Below are 23,739 nucleotides of genomic sequence, written 5' to 3' on the forward strand. Positions count from 1 at the left end.
ACTATTGTCAGACTGTCGAATTGTCAGCTAATACATCTGTGCAGTTGTTTTAAAACATTTATAGCAAACGTAAGGGAAAAATATAATTGATCTCATAACATAATGAAAAGTACTGTAAAATGACCTGCAGTGGTGGAGATCATTTTCAAAATCATTTTTGTGTAGTTGGGTATTCCTATCTGTTGTCTTTTTCTGTAGTCAGATGGTATGCATAGTGGTTTTAATGAATCAGAATAGCTAAACGGTCATGGTCTATTTCAAGTCTTATTTTGAAACTGTTATTTTATATGAAACATATATAATTCATGCCTCATTCATTTTGCACTCTCAGATTTTCATTTTTCATCTGCACATTTGAGAAGCTGTGTTGCCAGCATCGCCACTGAAGAGATTTTATGCTGTAACAGGCCATACTTAAGTATGAGGCATTTAACCTGTAATCAGCATTTTTCTCTCTCTGTTTTTAGGACCTCAGGCAGGGGAACCAGAGAAGAAGCATAAGTGAAAAGAGCAGCCGAACTCATGAAGCGGGCGCCAGAAGAAAGCGTGTGGATGTGAGTGTTGCCACCATGTGTGGTTATGTGATTGAGCCGGGCTCTTTCATTGCACATGGGATCTGCCTGGGTCCTACCAACTTCCACTAACTGCCCTACTGCTCCATTTTCACCATGAGAGGATCTGCCAGGCGCTCGGCCACTGTGCCCTCATATCGGCGCTACCGTTGTGCTGCGTGAGCGCCCCCACTCATCCGGCGGTTGTTGCACGGAATGGCCTCTCTGGACCTGCCATACCGCTGTCCTCGCTGCGGGGAGCACAAGCGCTTCCGAAGCCTGTCGTCCCTACGTGCCCACCTGGAGTACAACCACACGTACGAGACCCTCTACGTCCTCTCCAAATCCAACAGTGTATGTGATGCTGCTGCTCTGCTGCCCCTAGTGGCTGAGGGAGCTCTTCTCACACCCGCCAACAACAACGACCCTTTTGAGCCACTTCGACCTTCAGCTTTCAAGGAGCGACGCTTCCCCTGCCGTGAGCTTCCTTGTCCAGACGACCTGGGATTGACCCCCGCCAACTCCAACACTGCAGCCCGCTATATCCCCAATGTGGAGTTTCCCCTGGGGGAGATTTTTATGAAGAAAGCCATGACATCCACAGACCCGGGTCCGCATGGAAACCCCAGCACAGCTGTAGCAGTGGCGGCCAATGTAGCGGCCAGTGCAGTGGAGGCGGCCTACGAGGAAGGCCTTGCCAGACTGAAGGCACGGGCGTTTGAACGACTGGAGCTGGATGAGAGGCTGGAGAAACTGTCTGAAGAGGTAAGAGGATCATTATGATCACGGTCAGAGGTAGTTAAGCTTACTGTACAGAGCTGGGTGAATTATATCATCATATTTTTAGGCTTGAAATCCTCTCTAAAGCACTTCATAAATTCTCAGTTTAACCCTTTAATGCAAAGAGTCACATCAGTATGATGATTCTAGTAGGGCTTGGCATATCATGATATTTTTGACCAAATACATCGATAATGTGACAATATTGTGGGGTTGACGCTTTCATAGAATATTTACATAATTAAATCTTTAATAACTAATCATCAGTGATGCCTATATAATATTTATGTGGGTACAGACAAATATTAGAACAGCAAGAACACTTTGGTAAGTTCCCAAAATATATCATCTTACTGTAACACAGCCCTCAAAACCAGGAAAAGACACAAAAATACTTACACCATATCACAATATTACAATATCGAAAAACCAGATGATATCTTGTCTCATATCACAATATCAATATAAAATCAACATATTGCCCAGCTCCATTAGAGGTAGAGTAAAACAACACTTTCTACTGGCACCATGGTTTGTTTTCTTGCAGACCTCAGGACTGACTTTCTTTGTTGTAACGCTTTACAAGAAAGTGTCCAACATCTCCAGATTACAAGGTCAAAGTAAAACAAATTTCCTACAAGTAGAAAAAACAAAACAGATTTTTTTCTCATCAGAGCCAGTGCTTCATTCCTTTTTATGTTGCACTGCCTCGGTACATGGTATCCAGGACATTATGTCATGGTGACCTCTGTGTGACACATTTACTATGTGTGAGCACAATAACTCAGACACAGCACGTAATAGAAACTTCATACATTACAGGTTCAACTCCTACATGCAGGAGCAAACCGAGTTTTTATTAGCATCACCTGTGCGCTATGCGAGTTCATGTTCATGTTCATAGAAAATATTTGTAAATTGATGGATTAATTGGCCTAATTAATGTCTTCAGTGGCATAACTCGCTCCGTTTAATATGTCGTGGTGATTATGACAGGACATTAGGCAGCTCAAATGCCTCTTGTTTGTAGGTGGAGCAGAAAATAGCGGCCCGTGTAGGTCGTCTTCAGGCAGAGCTGGAGAGGAAGAGCTCAGAGCTGGAGCGGGCCAAGCAGGAGAGTGAGCGGCTGAGCCAGGAGAAGCAGGACCTGGAGGACAAGGCCTCAGAGCTTTCTCGGCAGGTGGACGTCTCTGTGGAGATGCTGGCCAATCTCAAACAGGACCTGGTTAACAAGGAGGAGGAGCTCAACCACAAACAGCAGTGAGTGACACGCTGCACCTGTCTTTCAACTAACTTTCCTGCACACCCTTATGTATAACACACCACCATAGGACTGAGCAATTAATGAAAATATTAATCAAATCACAGTATGGCCATGGGCAGTATCCAAACTGAAGGAGTTGTAATTTTTTGATAAAGGTAAAATTATGTCTGGTAATCTGTAATATAAATTTAGAAATGTTAAATAAAATGTTGATTAATGTCACCATGTATATATAGTATATTGCATGATTGATGAAAAAACACCCAATCATGTGGGAAGAATACGCAGCAGGAAAAGGTCCAGTTCCATGCTGTGTTGTTTTGGTGGCTGAAGGACATTAGTAGAATGAGTTTTCTGGTTTCCCCATGTTTCACTTAGAAGCAAAACAGCCTTTAAATGTGACACAATAATCACTTGATATGTATTGATAATTATTGATATTGACTGGCATGATTTTTGGCCATGTTGCCCAGCCCCAGGTAAAATATATGACAAAATATCATCATGAACAACATATTGTGGCGCTATGGAGATGCCCCGTCCCACAAAGTGTATTCTCTAGCTGAAAGAAGGCATGTCTGTTTGGTGCACACAGCAATAACTGTTGCAAAATTACTTAATAACTGCATAACGATTCATGATATTATTCATGCAGCTCAATAATGGCAGAATTTCTTCACCATATTGCTCAGCCTAAACCAACATACACACAAAGTCACACACAACGCAATAAGTGCAACACAGAAACATATGTTGTCTCCCCTCCACCCCCCCACCCTTACCCCTCTGTTGGTGGCTGTGATCCTCACTCATATCCACCTTCCAGATGTGGGCTGCATCTGTCCTGCTGCCGTCTCCGTATCTCTAAGTGCCGAGCAGGGCTGCTTAGTCGCTCAAGCTGAATGAAGGGCAGGACAGGAGCAACTGGGCTGGCAGCAGAGGCGTCTGATGGCGCTTGCAGCACTTGGCCTGCCTCTCCACAGAGTTTCATGATCTAAACGTAGGGCTGTTGTAAATAAGAGCTGTGTGCAGACATAAATAAGTCGGGCAAAGTAATTGTTTCCTGGCTCAGGAGCTGATGAACATGGTTTGGATTTTTCTCACAGGATGGCACAAGGTTTACATCAACTACATTGTTGAAAGAAAGGCTTTCAGATTTTTACAGCTTTTATCGAAATTAGTCCCAGGGTAATTTATTATGTTGTTCAAACTCTGATGTTATTCTCAGCAGTCTACAGACTACAGATATCCATGTTTTTTTCACTGATGCTAAGTGTATTTCAAAATGAAAGGTAATGAATTAAAATACCTCATCCTCACATTAACGATTCACAGTTATGTAGAGGATGGTAGCTTTCTGCTCTGTCAGAAACTTGGTTGACTTTTTAAAATTCACTGTAAACTGTGAACTGTGATGTGACAAATAATAGGATTGAATTTGCATAAAAAATGTATTTGGTCCATGCCAAAGAGCCTAAGGCCTTCCGGTTTCTTAGAATTAATGCCAAGTGTTTACAAAAGGGAGACATGAGATGCACTGACAATTCACTTCCCCCAATTTTTTCCTTAAAGTCGCACTGATGTGGCAAAGCAGACTCTGGAAACAGAGCAAGTCAGTGTTTTGGTGTCATCCAAAATAGGAATTATGCCCCCATGAAACACTGATACTTTTCTTTTACAAATCTGTTCTTTTGCTTGAGGAAAGTCAGCGTCATCTGTATCACAACCACAGTCATCTGGCTGGTTGACGTTTGAGTTATGAACACAGACAAAAGCAGCATTAATTGCTGCTTATCAAGACATGTATTTCGTGTGGAGGTTTAATTCTCCTTAAGTGTTTGATTGGTTTTTAGATAGCACAGAAAAGGGATGGGGGAAAAGACACGGAGGCAAGATGTCTGGGTTTAGTGCTTTCATGTTGCTTGCAGTGTAGGAAAAACCCTCAATGGGATTCAGAAAATTGAACAGAATTTTAAATCGCATTTGTCAACACACCAGTAACTGGGTCCATGTCCACGCTGACAGCTCAAACTCTTTGCATTGTGTATTTTGTTACTTTTGAAACAGAGTGATAGTGTGTTACGCCACTTTCTTAAAGTGACCTACACGTGAATAATATCATTGTTTATATTAAATGGTATGGTATCTGTACTGTGCTTTCCATATACAAGTGTGTCTAGCCTCCTCCTTCTATCTTCCTCTGGGGGTTTCATCGCTTCTCCATCAGTCTCCTTAGCAGGCCTGAACGTTAGCACCAGGCCAAAGACAAAAAGACGTTCTCCAAGTACAGCAAGCCCTCCAGTCTCATCACAAACACAAAACTGACACCATACACTGTGTTTGTGTTTGTACACCACACTTTAGACATTACCAATGCAAAGCTGTTGCATATTAGTTGAGGGTCATGGTTGTGTGTCATCCAGCGTGTTTCAGTGCTCTCATTTCGTGTCTTGACATAATGTGAAATAGAGCAGGGCTATATGTATACTATATGTGTCTGAATTACAATAGATAACACATTGGGGCATCTAGAGACATGGCTTATTCAAAGTGATGCCACCAATCTCTTTGTATCTGTTAGCTTTACAGAATTAGAAATGCTTTTCTCCCGTAGTCTTTTGACAGAGACAAATGCGTAAAAGTCGACGTAGCTGATCTTGTGTCAGATTAATACGGGGCTGCATTTCATTAGTTTGAATAGGTGTGCATTGTCTCTTGGTTGTGTAATTTTTGCTCCTTAGCCCTGCTATTCTGTGTCCCTATTGTAAAAAAAAAAAAAAATACAGTAGCTGTCAGTAACAAATTGTCTGTTAAGTTCACAAAGCACTGCCTGGGCTATATGACTGCCTTGCAGCTATGCCAAAGGCCCAACATCTGTCTCTGTTTCTCCCTCTCTCTCTCCCTCTAAGGAAAAGCTGGCAGCCGAACAGTGAGCTCTTTCAGACTGTAAAGTACAGAGTAGCTCAGAGATGGAAAAAGAGCATCACAAGCGGTGAATGTCCAGCAGGTTTGACTGTGAGGATGACTAAGCAGTCGTTAACAGACACAGAACACTCATCGCTTCAAACATGGTCGCTTTAAAACCCTTACATGCCGGGCTGCAATTACAAATGAAATCTATTATATTGGCATTGAAGGATGTGTTTTTACTTTTGAGTTTTACCAATGAATTTAGAGGGTGTGTGAGGCCAAGTGTTCCCTTCAAGGATAAGCATCTATTTTTTTAAACATCAAAATGCTGTTAGATGCCAAAAATATTAGGCAGATAACTGGTGTTGCTATGCAACCGTGGGGAACTCATGAGAACTGGTTTTGGTTGCTAGCAGTGCCATGCACAAAAATAAGTCTCAGATGTGATCATTTCCTGCATTGTGAATTATTTGGGAGAGAATGCCTGTGCTAGAGCTGTGGAGCCCTAATCAGCAGACATTTTAGCCTTAAGATAATTAAAAAAAAAAAAAAAAATGAGTGAAGCTTATCTCTGTCTTTTTAGAGGTTTACACACTGACTCAGATTAGATTGGAAAACTGCAAACGTATTTTGTGTCTGTCAGAGGAATATGCTGCCATAATCTTCCTGGCCATTAATGATTGCTTGAGGGTATTTAGTGGAATTTGTTGCTGTTATGGGAATTATGTAATTATGGCAACTGCTAATAATAGTTGATTCATTGTGCCAGTTGATAATACTTAAGTGCCCTATCTGAACAATTTTGATCGTGTCAATAACATTTAAGATTCCAGCTCAGTTTCCAACAGTGTTTTGTTGGCCATTTCATACATAAATCAGACAGTGATGGCCAGTCTTGCTGAGTGCTCCTGCAGGACGATATAATACGCTTCAGTGGCAGCCACATCAACAACCACAAGCTTCAAGAGAACCAAAAGCATCTCTGCAAAGATAGTGAATAAATGTATGTTTCTGTGTGGCTGTTTTTATGCAGGCCTTTAGTTTAGCTTCAGCGTTGTAGAAAAAGCTTATGTAAGATGCATGAGTAGAGAAAGGAGAGCAGCAGAGAGTAATCAGCTTGATGGGTGCATGACAGCAAAACAGAGGAAAATTTAGACCCCTGTTAGGTTTTTTTCATATCACAGTCAGGATCAGCACACACCCAGATGCAGCAGTAGGCCTCTACCCTGAGGCTTGATTCATTCCTACATCCAGCTGCGATTAAGGGAGATAAGAAAGTTCCTTGTGATGAAATGAAAGGACTTTCTCAGCGTGTCCAGTACGCAGAACACGTGGACGAGCGTCGCTATCCCAAGTGTCAGTTTTGCTGCCGTGGAAACAAGCAGGGTTCTCATTGAACGGCATCGTTGAATGCAAAGTGAAGCTGTCAGGCTAGAGAGAGAATCTGCCTCATTAACGGCAGTGTCTTAGACAGAAGAACATGCAGTATTAACAGAGCAAGCAAGGTTAAAGCGATTGTAGTGACAAGACTTCAGAAGGCGTCCCGGTGGAATGGAGCGAGTGTATGAATGTGAATGGCTAAATTTGAAAACGTGGACAGTTTGGTTTCTGTAATGTGGAATTTATTTTGAAGCCTGCCCCTAAGATGTATATAGTCAAGGGTATTTTTGTGTTTTCAGTAAAAAAAAAAAAATGTCCTCTATAGATTCAAAGAACAGCACAGCAGAGTTTTGTTTATCCAAACGCCTCGGGGATGGAGGTCATCCAAACCAGTAAATTGTTTGGATGACAGAAATACATTGCAACACTGATGCCAAACACTTCCACATTATAAAACAGGCATCTCCAAAATGCCCAGTACAGTCTGTTTTGTATTAGAAATAGTTCCATTTATTAACAGGGAATTTGCTATAATTGTGCACAATTAACAGTGTACTATTTTGTGTGTATTGTCACGTTATTGTTTTTTTTGTAGTCCACTTGGATTGGATGTCTGGGGTTTGACATCCAATCCGGGAAGCTATCATATAACTGCACAGGATTGTGGCACCACATATAAAATATCTAACATTTTTAGCCCGTATGTATACCACAGAGACCAACGCAGATGCAGCCTCTCAGATTTCCACCAGCGATATGCATTGGTTTATAATGAGAAAGGGTTGTGCTTGTTAGCGGATAACCAAGAACACAGTGTATGGAAGGTCCAATGAATCGTAGCCCTCAGTTAGAAAAGGATTTATGGGCATGAGGCGGCTGCTCTGCGCCGTAGATGGTGGCCATGTGATGGAAAAAGTGATTTATGGGCTCTTGAGGCTGGATAAAGATGCCTTCAAAACAGAGGAAAGTGGAAACAGAAAGGTTGGCGCTCCCCCTCACCGGAAATGCTCCTCCTTTCTCACTTTGTTAAAGCTGAATTCCACCATATGGCTTTCTAACCTCTATTCACATTTTATTTTGTCTCCAGTTTACCATAAAAAATGCCTTGCACTACACTGCTTCCTCATCTCCACCTTGCTCAACTGTAAAATATGATCTAATTTCAAATATAAGGACAATAAATTTTAAAAATATGCTTGCTAATGCAGAGCACTTTGGACTGCCCAAGCAGTGTAGGCGCAGCACACATCTCATGTATTTGCCAACCAAAACAAAGCAGCTGCCACAGATAGCTGGTAGGTGAGGGAGTTAGACGGGTTCCTAAACAGGTAGATTGATTTGGTTGACTTACTTTAATGTCAGGGTTAGCCCCAGGTTATCCTCTGGGGACAGGAATAACTTCTCCAACTCTGCTCTGTGATATCAAGCACATCTCCATTTGCTGTTTCATTAGCCATTTCCATTAACTAGAACTGTCCACAGTCTCATTCATGGCAACTCAGGTAACATTAATCCACAGCTGGACACATTTAACATAACTTTAGGCACCACCAGCTACTATTTGTAGTCTGGGGAAAACAGCTGCTAACCACTCCCTTTTAGGGCTTTAGAAACTTGAATAATTTGATTATTAAAAATATTTGAATTCAAATTCTCTGCCTCAAAGCTTCTTTTACCTGTAGAACTCAATGCAGCAAGCTGTGAGACACAACGTCAATAATTACTGTGACACAAGCACATGATTTGACTGCGCAAGTTTCAAACTATGATAGCGAGACACACACAAGCGAAGAACAAGAAGAATCAGACTTGTCTTGATCACAGCAGAAAGTGTGTAAACTTAGGATCTATAGCGAATACAGCCACTGTTTCCCACTACAGGAGCTGACTACAGTTACTGTTAGTCATCACTGGCTGGCCCCTTAGTTGACTGAGACTTGAGACCCGTGAAAAATATAATGCTTTTGCAGTGTTACCATTTCCCTGGAGAAGCGAGCCAAACATGTTGCATAAATGGAGACACTGTGATGACACCCAAACTGACCACCAACGCCAGGGAACTGAGTTTTGCCCGAGTCGGCCTACAAGTCAGGACGGAACAGGGGTGAGGATCATAATCTGCTTCGAGCTGGAACAGAGACCCGGGTCTCACTGAACTGCTGTTGGCTCCGTGTTATCATTGGAGGTTGCATCAAGTTACAATGTGATGCATTCAAGCTCAGTTCAGTAAAAAATTGTTTTGAGCGAAAGTAAATTATCATTATGTATCATGATGTAAATTATAATTATTATTATCATGATGTGTTCAAATGTAATCTTGTAAATTGTAAAATTTAGTGTTTGGTGAGAAACTTGAATAAATACACAGGGTTCCTACACTGCCTGGAAAAGTATGAAAAAGTATGGAATATAATTTTGATCATTTCCAGGTCTGGATAAATATGGAAAAAGGAGAGAGTATGGAAAAATATTTGAGTTCCAGGCTATTGTCTGTATCTCCAGTTTAAAAAGCAGTTCAAACATCTGCCCATATTACGGTGCACAAATCAGTGGTGGCCCTTGCTGCACTGTCCCATCCAAGGCCACAAAATGGGAAAATGCAAATTCTCTGAGAAATGTTTTACCCGTCCACAAAATAAAAAATGGTGGGTAAAGGACTCCATCAGGGAGAAAAGAGCATGGTGCAAACTGTAGTGTGTGTGATACATTTCAACATCTCTAACAGGAGCGCGGAGCCCTCACAGGTCATATGGAAGGGAAAAAACACACAGTGCATTGTCAGCACCCGGTGTCTCATCATTTTTTGTTCACCACACCAATGCGAGGCTGAGGCGTGATGAAGCATTATGACCCATTCAGTGCCGAGGGTGACTTTAAGTGGCACTGAATGAATTAACAGTTGGCAATAGCATAGCTACAAAATATAACATGTTCACAGTTGGAGTGTTGACATGCGTGATAAACATGCTGCTATCCGTACCAGTCGTCTGAGATGTTTCACATAAAAAAATCAACTGAGCTGTCTGGAAAAGTCTGAAGTTTTGAACAGGCAAATGTGAAGGAGCCTTGAATACATTTGTTTCAAGGAGCTGTTTTCACAGCAATGTAAAATATCTATTAGAGAGGGAATTAAGACCTGTTCAACTTCCCAACATTAATTCTAACCAATAGCTGAAAATGAATTAATGTAATACGGCACTTTTTGCATTAAGAAGGTTTTGTTTGGAAAGGTAATTTCTTGTATCGTTGAAGTATGCAATAAATGTAAGTATTTCTTATCCGCTTACTTGATTAATTGATGGGATAATTGGTAGAAGACTCGATGACTAAAATATTCGATAACTGCAGAGCTGCTCCCTCTATATCCTGATGATTCCACTAGCCGTTCTGAATCCTCCCATTTATCTCTCCATCAGTCTCCCTCTCTGTGTTGCCTGGTTTGCTCCTCTGCATAATCGGACAAATAAATCCAAGTGGTATCTGAAACTTTAAATGTTGTTAATGTTGTCCTGGTCGGCCTCTTTGAACTGTGCAGGAATATCTCACAGTTTAATTCAGCTGCACGTCGTGCCCCCGTGCTGAACCGGCCTCACAACACTCCACTTCCTGTTGTAATTCCACTAAAAACAGTTCCTGTTAAACCAGGAACTGTAGACTTGATTAAAATAATGCTCTTTACATGCAGCTAGCTCTTTCATCAGCTACAACATGTGCATAGCCCTGGATTTGGTGACAAATGTTGTTTTAGGGTGAACTTATTCTTTAGTGTTGACTTGAACGGCTCACGCGACCACTGCAGGTTGGCTGGTAGAAGGTGCACTCGGCCCACAACGAAATAAGACGCTTTCATGGTTTATTGGATTTCTGCATCAGTGTGTGTGGTGCTGTTCCTCAGTGGAAAGCCCAGTCTGAGGCAATGCCATAATTTTTTTTTTTTTTTAATCTTAAGCTGTCAAGCTGTCGTAGAGCTGAGTGAGTGCTGCTAACGTGTGTGTGTGTGTGTGCATGGACTGGCTCGCAGTAGCCTACACAGTCCCAAATCGAAATTTGCTCATTTTGTTTCCATTTTTTTCCTGGGACTATACTTCTGTATCAATCACATCACTGGCAATAGCTGCGCTCCACACCTGGATATCCGCCTAGTAGTCTCACAAAATTGGTGCTGGTTAGAGGGCAAAGCACATTACAAAATCCTGCCAAGTACTGTTATCTTTGTTCACTAAACAATATCATTTAAGAAGAGATTCTCAAATATTGACTGATACATTTGTGGTAGCATTTTTCCCAAAATGAATACATACTATCCTTAAGCAAATTCCGTTTCTCTCATGCAATTTGCAGCGCACTAGATAATCACCTCGCCCTTATATCCCTGGGTGTCTGAACTAGCTGTGAATTTTAATGTGTCTTTAAAATTTTGGAGAGCAAGCAGAGGTAGCAGGAACTCTACATGGTGCCGGTGGAGCCACAATAAAATATTTACTTTCTGTGATTGATCAGAGCCAAGACCTGGATTACTGGCTTCTTGAGAAGCTAGTCATGCACTTCACTGGGAGGCTTTGAAAATGGGATTGATGAATGCATCAGGTCGGTGAATGGCATATTTTCTCCTTGTGAATGTGTCTGGTGTTCACGCTGCATTTTACACCTTATTCCTGGAGTGGAGCTGCCGCTCTTGCTCTGAGCCTGATTTCTGTGTGCCTATTCTCTCGTTCTCCTCATTGTGCCCCCTTTTCCCTTTGATTTGATTTCACCCTGTATTCCTTTCATCATCCGTTTCCTCTCATCCTTTCATCTCGGCCTTTCTCAGAGCACATCTCTCACCTCATCTCATGTCGTCATATCTTCTACACAGCCTCTTATGCAGCCCCTCCTCTTTTTATGTTTGTGTGTGTGCGTGCATGGGAGTGTAATATATGCTTATAAAAGTGTGTGTCTGTGTGTGTGTGTGACATCATGACACAGTGACACAATGTAGCCAACTGAATCCATCTTACAAAAAAAAAGCAGCATGTGATCCAGCTGTCAAAGCAGAATGGCACACGAGCAGATGCCCCTTGTTAAAGCAAAGAAAGCATTTATTCATACAATGGCTTTGTATTCTTTGCGTTTCCAGCCTTTCAGTCAATCATCTGTGCTCTTAAATATTAATGAGGAATAATTTTGAATTAATGGTCAGAGATGATGACAACTCTGAAAGGAGGCTGACAGTGATTGTAATTAACATTTAAACAGAATACTTCAGAAGATCATGCCTTATTAATCATGCCTGTAATGGCCAGTACTCTTGGCTATTCTGTCTATCACGGCTGTTAAGTGATAGTGAAATCAAACTGGCCTGGCTAACGTTATTCATTAGTTCTCTATCATGCAGCAGCAGGTTCAAGGTTTAGACTGTCCATTGTGATGTATCTTTTCATTGCAAACAACAGCAGCTTAGACAGCTGCTGGTTACAGGCTCTCAGTCTAAGTCTATATTCAACAAGGCTCGAGTGCGAGAACAAATTGGTCCTTTTTGTTTCCAAGTGCCTGAAGTGAAAACTAACCATTTCATTCCCTTTCAAGTTTTAGATGCATATTGCACAAACATGCCCCTTACTGTAGTCTTGTGGGAGCAAGCAGCAGAGAGGAAGACCAGTGTTGGTGGCTTCCTGTTGATCACTTCTTAAGGAGAGTGTAGTAAAACCAGCTAGTGTCATACTCAAGCAAAGCAGTACTTAAAGGCTTTCTTATGTATCCTTATCCTCCGCTCTTCAAAGCGACTACAGGAATTTTAAACTGGATATGAAACAGTCACAGTTTAATACCGATGCCTCTGTATAACCTACATAAGCAAACAACACCATCGGCGAGAAGATTGGCTATTTCTATAGTTCCTGTAAATGCCTGTCACCAGGCTGGTGTCCCTGCTGAATTAGACAAAATGAATTACGCACGCAGACCGGCAGCCCGTGCTCATGCTCAGATCCCACTTCACAGTTAACCTGCTCCGCTGTTTTTATCTTTGCTCTGCTTCCTGCTCCATGTCTTGTTCTCCCTGCCTTTGCATAGTTATCTGTGCCTCTATATATTATCTTTTTTTAGTGAATCTGAGACAAACGTTTGAGCGTTTGCTGCAGTCAGCTGTGGTTCAGGATCTCTCTTGACATGCTATATTTCTTTCACTTACTTTCAAAACAAGGCCAGATCAAGATGTTTACGACATGAGATGGTGGTGCTCATGCAAAATGCAGTGGAAACACTACCTCTTTGGTCCACAGGGGGCGCCAAAATCAACACTGAATGAAAGGTCCTTGTAGTTGCTTTATTTAGTTCCTTCCCAACCATGGTGCATTAGTGTTTGCGTTGAGTATTTCCCAATTGTGAGGCGCCCAGTTTGCCTCAGAGCCTCGCTAGTGTATACAGTATTTGTCAAAATGTATTTCTTGTCATGACAGTTACAACGTATTTACTGGAATTCGCTGAAATTACTCAGCTGCATTCATGGTAGAGTGTTATTGTCAGAGTGACCACATCTTAGATGATCTTAGAGATTGTTCACATACTGAGTCAATTTGATTTTCTTATTTATTTATGTCAGTAACAATCATGAACAGATTTCTGGAGTCAAGCCAGGCTGTATATGATGAGCTCAGTTTATTGTATTCTCTCTTTGGGAATGCATAGCAGTATGAAGGAGATGAAGGAGATGAAAGATACCAGTAACTCAAGGCCTAGCAACAGTAAGTGAGACTTTTTTTAGTCTCAAGGACATTCAATTCTATGAGATATTTCTAAACAAATATATCCCATCTGACAGTAATTATCCTAGATATTCTAGGTTCACTTTGAATTAATTGTAGGATTATGCTAAAGATAAGATGTGGTAAGATCAACTGTACAATTTTACATCAGATATTTGATTAGTTAGCACAATTCCACGACTCTTAGTTAAATAAGAATTTGGGAACAGATTTATAAACTTTTTTTTCCATACTGCTTACACACAAACCCATTTCTGATTTATAATAAACATTTCATGTGTGCAAGGGGCTTGTGATTTACTACAGCATGCGCTCTGATTTGTTGTTCCTCCATTTCACGACATGCAGCAGCTGAATGTGGGTTTGTTTGCTTTTATATACTCGCAAGTTTGTCAATGAGCATAACTCTTAGCATAAAATCTGTATGTGGACTGTTTGTGTGTGTGTGTGTGTGTGTGTGTGTGTGTGTGTGAGGGAGATAGATGTTGTAGACTGAAATGTTTTCTTTCAAGAATGATATAGAGCTGCAAGGCAACAGTGTGTGTGTGTGTGTGTGTGTGTGTGTGTGTATGGTCGAGATGGAAAAGGGAATAAGAAAGGAGATTATATGTGTGAGACCCATCATCGACCTGTCAGCATGTGGCCACAAATACGTTACGTGACTTCTCCTTGCTTACAAACATGGAACAGAGTCGTGAAGATGGTGCTACTCCATCAAAGAAACCGCGCTGTGCCTCGCCAGTCATATTTACTGAATCTGCCCCAGATTTAAAACCTGCTTATTCATTTCCCAGGATAGACGCCGATCTGATTTTGAGCCCCCCTAGCCACCCCCACCCCCGTGTCCGGGTAACTGTGTGTATATGTGTCACCTTCTGGCTACATTTCTTAGGTGTTAGTGTGAGTAATGCCATGAGACAGAGGTGAGTGTGCTTGTGTTTAAACTAGGATTGACAACAGGAAGCAGCCACATCCCATTTTTTTCTCTTCTCCTCTCTCAAGACTCCTCTGCTCTCTGCTTCCACATGACTGCAGATTTCTGTTTGCGGTCTCTTGCTTTCCCTGGTCCTCTGCAGTGTTTTTCTCTCACTGTCTATTCCCCCCTCCGCCCGGATTTTATCAGTTTCTGCCCTGCTTCTCCCCACCTCTTTCCATCTGAGTTTACCCCCTTATCCTTCTGTCTCCCCTGATCCGATGAGAGTATGTTTTCTCCCTTTTGCCATTGATGTTTTTTTTTCCTTTCTCTTCTGTTTCTCTCCCCCCCAGCATGACCTCTCCCCCTCCCTCTCCTGTTGTCCGCACTCCTCTGCCGATTTTGTTCTTTAGATCTCTCTCCTAATTCCCCTGCTTTCCCATCAGGAATTCCTTGCGGAGGGAAGTGCAGCCAGTCGAGTGTTTCAGCTGCCAGTGTGTTGTATAAATGCAGTGCTTCCTTAAGAGAAGGCATGTGGAGGGAAGGAGGGAGGGAGAGATATCTTGTCCTCAAAGACTCATGTGGCAGTCTCCGTTAACGACGACACACCAGGGCTGGATATTAAGTACAAATTGTTCAAACGCTGATGAAAATGCTGATACCAGAACACAAAGGCTTTTACTTTAGCCTACATGACACAGCTTTTCCAAAATATTCACAGAAATTGTACAATTGCTATTGGCTACAATATATGCTAAAATGAAAACACACCAAATTAAGACAGCCTGCCAGTGCAGTGCTGAATCATGATTGTGTGTTTTATTACCTAGTGAATAATCGGAACAATGACTTTCAACATCCAGTGCAGACTGCCAGCTCATATATTACATTACATTATACAAGTTTCGATTCAAATCATACTTGTTTAAACAATAATTGCATGCTTTTTCAATTAGTATGGTTTTAAATGGATCATAGAAGATGAATCAGTGATGGATGGGGAAGACACAAGACTTAGCTGTTCTCTCTTTGATCTACCGAGACCCATTGCCAGTGTGTGTTAGTCTTAACATGATCACAATCTATTATGTCTAGTGCTTCTTTTCATGTATTTTCAGTTTGCTGTTGAAGACAGTGGTCTTACAAACCGTCACCTTATCTCTAATTCAAACCTGACAAAGCCAGCTTCATATTCCCTCAGCTGAAAGGAGGGACGTCATGTTTTGAATCTCTGTGTCAACTCTGATGATAACCTTGAGTTTGAGCTGAGTTCTCGTTGTCAACCTGATTATTTTTGAAAGCCAATAATGTTTTATTGATATTGCACAAAGGAGACAGTAGGTTTGGTAACGCTTCATTCTGCCATCTTTCACTGTTTCACTTCCTGTAGCATCTGTGACGGCGCGTCTTACACTCCATTATTATGGGGGGAACCAGATCCTGTCATTTCCTGTCTGTTTGGTTTCCTGAGCTTTGCTGATAAGGCCCCTCTGATGTGTTGGATGAGATGGATGAGATGGAAGACCTTGGAGCGGAGACAAATGGTGTCTCATACACACATATTCACTGTGTTTGAATTTCCATAACAGTGAAGTGTCGTCTTTCGCAGTGGAGAGAGCAAGAGCGTGACTGACAATAGTCTGCTGTAATTTTAGTACTTTGTGCCAGATGTAAATAAAAAATATTGCAAATTGTGTTATCTAACATTTATACAGTGTAATTGCCAAGAGACAAACTTTAAAGATCATGTAAAGTCACTGGAGAAACACTATGGCCACTAAATTTGGATTAGTTTCTTGCAATGTAAGTACTTTTGTAACCTCACCTGCCTTCATTACTTTTCTTCTTTTTTTTTTACAAGATTATTTTCTGGCATTTCTGCTCTACCTGATAGTCACAGAGAGAGAGACAGGAAAGGAATGAGAGAGTAAGGGGATGGCATGCAGCAAAGGGCCTGGGCCTGGACTCGAACCCAGGCCGCTGTGGCTGAGTCTTAGACGAAGTGGTGCGAGCTCTACCAGGAGAGCCACCGGGGTGCCCCGCATTTCTTTTCATTTCTATAATCAAACACCTACTGTAGTCTAATTTCGGAGTCGTATTTTTTTAGATCCTTGCCTGAGGACAGGAAAAGTTAAATGTGCCAGACACTAAATTATTTTTAGCCAGATATGCCCCCATTTCAAGACATTTGAGTGTAAGTGCCAGTGCAGTTTTGTAGCAGATTGTGAATTGGATAATAGAGAGTAGTGATGTTTCAGCAATGGTTGAAACCTAACAACATCCTCCAGTGGGCCTGCATCATACATTAAAATCAAGTATGTAGATGAGAAGAGTCTACCTCAGACTGTAGATGTTCATTATTTCATCACGTTTGAGAGTTTTAACTGAATGAAAACATGAAGCATACTCTTGGCCTGAAGTGTTTAAACCACAGGGAAGCAGCTTTATGCCCCCTTTCTCTGTCTGCACTGATGGTCTGAAGTCATGTTGCATAAGCTGGCCTTGAAATTGCTCCTTTGGCCTCGTCAAGGTCAGATGACAGAATTGCCTTGTTAAGCTCTCCTGGCTACATTGTTAGCAGCTGGCACTGTTTATCAGAACACAAAATACACATATAAAGGAGACAGAGACAACTTGGAAAAGTCTTCATTTTCTGGGCATGTACAAGCAAGGAAAGCTTTGCAGTGGGAGTGGAGGGACTGGAGGGTGTTGGGGGGAAGGAGATTTGGCCTTGGTCTTGGTGGGGAATCATAATGTACAGGATGAACTGAATGTAGCGGTGTCTTTATTCATTGTCTCTGTGTCCCTTTGTGTGTGTGTGTGTGTGTGTTCAGCCATGACTGATTTATATACCAACACAGTGGCCTATCCATCACAGGGTGCACTCAGCTGGTTGACAAAGACCTCTACTTGGTCAAGGCAGGTTCCTTGACTCGCTGACAAGTAAAACTCATATTCTTAAAATGCCTTAAAAAGTAGGTGAGATCTGATCTAACAAATCACATCTGACCGTTTAGGGGTTCTTTTCAGGGTAACTCAGTCATACAGACTTTTTTCGTTAAACAGAATCACTGTCAGGAACATGTTTTTACTCACTGTGCAGGCAGGGCCAAAAATAGCACATCTCATTACATAGATCAAGTACATGCTGTCACCTTGCCCATGACGCTCATGCCCTCCAGACTACTTACCTTACTTTAGTCCAGCACCCTCTAGAGGCATAAATATACCAGGATTTCAGCATTGTGGTAAAAGCTCCCTAGGAAATATACATTACAGTGACCAGTGGTCAGAGCCAGGAATTAATATAAATGTTAAAGTAGAAATAGATAAAATGTAATTAATATAAACATAAAAATAGATTTGGATCTCAGATTTGGTCTTCTGTGGGTCTTTATGGGTTTGAAGAAATAAACTCCTCTTATCGCTAGCTCCTTCAAGTTTTTCTCCTGAAAAGCTGCTAATCTCATTTTATCTTGAGACAAAGCACTGGGGCTTTTCCTCTTAACAGTTTTTTTTTCTTAATGATCAAAGGGGGAAAGATGTCAACCTGTTGGGCATTTGTACCAGCCTCCCTTTGACGTTGTGAGCTGAGAGTCCTGTCAAGATTCCCCTTCAGCATGAAGTCTTGTATGCGAGGGAGATCAACCATTAAACATGCTCAACACGCTGCAAAACATGCCTTTCTCCAGCAGGCCGTTCACTCAAGGTGACTACTCAGGTTCTATGGTAATCCTCCATAGAGCACCAATTAAGGCCAATTAAGTAATTCCAGGTCATCGTGGACAAAGGAGATTAACCTCCAGGAAAGCATCTCCCCCTGCTCAGGCTCATTAGGTGTAACAGAATGATAACATATCCCATACAATTAGACTAGATTTAGACTCCACAGTTAGATGTCATGATCCAAAAAGCAGGGGTCCACACTGTATCCATTTCCACCCTCAGTCCGGCTTACATTGGTGTAAGCCAAAAAAAAAAAACAAGACATGGACGCGTATAGACTTGACTAAACGAGACTAATTGGCACCCTGACCTTGAATTCAAGCCAAGTGCCCAAAACTCCACTTCTGTATTCCTTATCTTGTATCCATGGTTACCCACCGTTCAAACTGCATCACATCTCCCCTTATCCACAGCAGTCGCCCCAAACCCCCACACATCAAGAGCAGTGTCCATCGCCTCCACTGCTTTCCACTAATACTCACAACAGGCACAAATCTTCACTATCTGGCAAGGCAGCCTTCAAGTCGTCTTCTGCACATTCTGCGGCATGAAGTCTCAACCCTTACATTCAAAATAAACACCGGCATTAGAATTCCAGTAAAAGCACAGTCATCTACCATCAGCGACTCCTCTACCTGGGCGAGCAATGCCAACATTCATCCCCACACATCAGGCATGCCCAACGTTATGACATCAGCAACCTTGGAGAAGGACGTCCATATGTCATAAGTGTTTATAGTAACTTGGAAACTTCAAACAATATCACCCCATCATTTTTTGCATCTTCCTCTCATGTATAATCCCTCCATGCACTCGCACACAAATCTTTAACTGTGGGAACTTCTGGACGTCTGTTACGCTCATAAAACCAATCACTAAATATCCTCCATCTAGTACCATCTAGGGTCAGTGTTTCTGATGATGTTTTTCTCCCATCCTAGTGTCTAAGCTTCCCCGTGATATCTGTTTGATCCAGCTTCGGCCTCACAGATTTATGTCCACAACACAACTTGTGACTCCTCACCCAGACCATGCCAGTGGAATTGCACATCATAACAACAAAGTATCTATTGCCTCTTATAGTGTGGACTGGCAGAGGACGTACAGCAATTTGCCTGATTGGCATTGATTATTGGACTTGATTGTGAGGTTTTTACTGTGCACTGTGGTGCTGAACTGGGTAGTGCTTGGCTTTTTCAAAACTATAATCAGTCCGAAATATTTGTAGTCAACACCTGGTAACGAAACCAGCTGTCTGTAACAAGGAATATTTTATCTTACTGGCAGTATCCCAGATCATGGCTTCCAGGACTGCATTAACTCCTGCCCGCTGAGCTGAGCCCTCGATTTTCCTTCTTCCTTAATGGACTTTATCATCTTGTCTTTTTACTACAAAGGTTCAATACACCCATTTAGCAGCTTCCTTCAACTTAGACCCATAAGTGTATACTGTCCACTTCTGAGATTCGGTATTCTTATTTGGTTCACACCATTTTCAGTTTATGAAAGTAAGTGCTGGACAAAGTTTTGCTTCTTGGTTTGTTTGCCTCTGTATGTGCTAATGGCATTAAAGCAGTTGTTGTGGTATGGAGATGATGGGAGCTTGTTCAGTGTGCACAGTGTGCGCACAGGCTCCATGTAAAGGCAGGGACAGCAGAGTCCCAGCTTGTGTGTATATGAGAAGTGGTTCTCTTAAAAAATTAAGAATAAAAGAGTGCCCCTACAGTCACATAAAACACGTTTGTAGAATACACAAGCATCCAGTATTACAGGTCCACCTCCTATATCTTCCTGCCTCAGGGGAAGAACAGCAGATCTGAAGTTTGCACCCTAATGAGAGACAGCTTGTGCAAATTATAGAGACAGAGAAAAACTGCTCGGTTTAGAGATGATGTAGTGTGTCGTCTAGAATATGATGAATGTCCCACTAATGCCGCCGTTCTGCCTCTGCCCTCAGGGAGGTCGCCCAGATTGACCAATTCCTCCAGGAGACGGCAGCACGTGAAGCCAACGCCAAGGTGCGCCTGCAGCAGTTCATCGAGGAGCTGCTGGACCGAGCCGACCGCGCGGAAAAACAGCTGCAGATCATCAGCAGTTGTGGCACCACACCAAATGGCAGCCTGGGACGATGCAGCCTCCAGGGCTCAAAGGGCAATGGACGTCAGGTGAGGAATCTCAGGACGGTCAAGGATATTACACAGTGTTAACACTTTTGTGCTACTGCTCAGAGCACTGCTAAATTTACTGTAAGCAATTCCGTGTTTTGTGTTTAAGACTGTTACTGCCACACAGTTCCTGTTTTCAAACTGTCAGGAAATAGATGGAACAATTTTAAGTCAGGCTGGCTGATATCTGTATCCTAATGATTATAAGATTTTTTGGGGTAGCAAGATATATATAACAGCATCAGCTAACATATGCAAAGACACCTTAAATTATCTTTCTGAAGCTCATGACATGACTGGATGATCATATAAATGTGACCAAAAGAAATACATTTTTAAATAATACTGTCCAATTTGTCTCAGATCTCCTTTGATGAGAGGAAAAATTTAGACGTCAGAACTGTGCATCAGCACAAGGTAGCATCATTATTTCACCACGCTATATCATTCTACTGAAATCCATTAAATGATAATATGAAATTATCACTAAGCACTAATTTCAAAGCTGCTCAGAGAACTGCTTCTAGGTTTTCAGCGGCTATTGTCAGAGCAGCTTTTTACTCTTGAATAATTTATAAGCATTGATTATATTGAGTAATGTCCTGGTAGTGCATTACAAGACAAAACCATAATACACTTACCACTGGTGATGAGGATACATCAAGTCCTAAGAACTGACTGGCAGACTTACCCTGACTTCGTTCTGATCATGGATACGAGTTTCAAGGTAAAGTACTGCCCAACAAAGAAAGTCTGTCAAAAAGGTATGTTTTTACCTGTGCAGTGGCCAAGCTAAGCATAAAATTTTAGTTTAAGTTATTTTGACTGGATGTCTTTTGCGCTATTCATTCATCAGTAGGTAAAATAAAATCCCACGCATACAGTACAAGATGAGAATATGAGTTCATTAGGGGGGTAACAATATATTGTGTCACGATACTTCACGGTGCAAAAATGTGGTGATGTTTGTCATCAGAAATGGTCAGGATGCACATTGTGGAGAGCTGCACTCAGGTTATTAAACCATCTCACAAAACGAACAAATATCAAAACAAAGCAAAAAAGTTGTACTAACTCAGCCTGGGCGCCGACACTGCCCCCGTGCAGCGAACTGGACACAATGGGAAAATGTCCTCCTCACAGCAGCTGCCGGAGGAGGCGAGTTTCTTTCCTCAGGCAGAACAGGGAAGAGCTGCACACCGCTCTCGGGAGGAAAAATGCCATGAAATGTGTCCGAAGCTGATATAATCTGTCAGCGAGCAGTGGTTAGAAACACTGATCTATTAGAGAATGTCGAGAAAACGAGAATATCATGAATTGGGATTGTGAAGTCAAATCAAGTCAAGTCAGTTCTTATTTATATAGCCCAATATCACAAATTACAAATTTGCCTCAAGGGGCTTTACAGGAATACAACATCCTCTGTCCTTAGACCCTCACATCGGATGAGGATCAACTCCCTAAAAAAATCCTTTAACAGGGAGAAAAAATAGGAATTGAGTGAATCGTTACACCCCAAGAGTTTATAGTGTTATTATAACCACAAACCTCTCCAGCGTGACATTTTTTCCACCCAAAACACTACAGTAGCTTGAAGTTCTGAAATATCAATACACCACTAGTGGATAATGTTTCTGTATGACTTTCTCAAAGATTGTAATTTTTGTTCAAATTTTCTTCACCCTGTGTCATTTGATTTGTAGTTGAGTTCAAGTTCAAGTTTATTTAGAATCCAATATCACTGTCACAGTCTCAAAGGGATTTACATGCCCACAGGTTTACAGCAAACAGGACGACACCCCCTGACTTAATCCTCATAGCGGGCAAAAAAAAAAAAACACGAAGAGAGGAGACTCCATTCTGAGCCAGAGTGGTTTGCAACAGGTGTCGACACAGTGAGAAAAATACAAACATTACAGTCATAAAGCAAATGCAAGAAAACACAGTAGCAGACAATAAGACAACAGAAGCAGCAGGAGGCCTCGACAGAGGCAGCAGACACACGCAGGATGAGGACCAGCCACAGAGCAGCCACAGCAGCCAAGACGAGGGGGGTGACGATGACGAGGAGGATAACACAGAGGAAGACAAGGAGGGGAACCTGAGAGGAAGAGCACAGGGCATGCATACTCAGGCATATGAGACACACACACACACACAGAAGATGGGGGAGGAGGGGGGAGAACATTAGTGGTTCCATGAAAAAGAACCAAGTGGATAAATGCGTGGACGCGGCAGAGCTAATGGCCTTGAAGGCACAGATGCCAGCAGGGGGAGCAGGACCAGGTAGTGCAGGGCACATGGACAGAGCCAGGGCGCCGACCTAAAGAGGTCGCAAAAATAAATGTATTTCTTTGCTCTTCTATCCATCTTACATGTGTTTTATAGCACTGAAATAAAAGTAAAATTCACTTTAAACTTTCATCAATCTTTCATTCAAGGGAGACTCCTGTAAGTCAAATTCCTGTGTAAACAAGAACAAAATCAACAAAACCAAACAACAAAATGTGCATGCCCTGTGCAGTGGGGTGCCACTGATTTTGCAGAGGACACCAGCGACAAACTTGGGAATCAATGTCCCTTTGTGGGCTGAATGTGTGCTGTATTGTGGGATTATGCCACCATTATTGGAAGAGTTTGTTTACATTCAGCTTGTATGTTGTACATGTTGGTTTTGCTGTAGTGTTCAAGAAATGAGTCGGTCACTAATGTGCATAGGACCTGCAGAGGAAAAATATTTATGCAGGATAAAGCTCACAGAGGGAGAATCAAGCAGTGATATGAACGAAAACTATTTCTTGTTGATGGCTTGGATCCATATGAACCACCGAACAAGAGTGGACTGCAGATTCAGACGCGCTGCTGCAGTTTAAAAATAGATGGGTGCACAAGATGGAAATCCACAAACCAGCCACAAACCAGTATCTACTATCTGCTGTCCTCTCATAATGGCCAAACTCCCACTGCAGTGTGACAAGTGTTGACAACATGTTCCTAAGCTCTCATTTATTTTGATTTTTCCCTCTAATCAAATGATGTTCCCTCCATGTGCTGGGTTACAGTCAGTGAAGCTGGAGAGACTGACCAGCCTGTGCTCTGAGATGTTGAGGTTAGGACTTCCATTTCCAGTGGAGTTACACCCAAGACTCGATCCCTCTCTGCTTGGCACTCACCATCAAAACACTGGGAATGGGAGTGCGGCTCTACAACAGACTACATCCTGACCAGAGGGTGTACTTGCACATAATGCTGCCACGTGCTACGGAAACCAGAGACTGGCTGGCCGCCTGGGAGCACACTCCAGCTT

The 23,739-nt window shown here is 42.1% G+C and overlaps 1 protein-coding gene across 1 annotated transcript in view; it reads left to right on the forward strand.

The window, feature by feature from the left end:
- The first annotated feature begins 767 nt into the window (after nt 1-767).
- The window catches only part of fbxo41 (F-box protein 41), a 42,573-nt gene continuing 19,601 nt past the window's right edge, over nt 768-23,739 (forward strand). The window contains exons 1-3 of the mRNA XM_030059366.1: nt 768-1,316; nt 2,362-2,591; nt 20,225-20,432. Of these exons, the coding sequence (XP_029915226.1) occupies nt 768-1,316; nt 2,362-2,591; nt 20,225-20,432 (987 nt within the window). The remainder of the gene's footprint in view (nt 1,317-2,361; nt 2,592-20,224; nt 20,433-23,739) is intronic.

Source organism: Myripristis murdjan, chromosome 1 (genome assembly GCF_902150065.1).
Source record: "Myripristis murdjan chromosome 1, fMyrMur1.1, whole genome shotgun sequence".
NCBI lineage: Eukaryota > Metazoa > Chordata > Actinopteri > Holocentriformes > Holocentridae > Myripristis > Myripristis murdjan.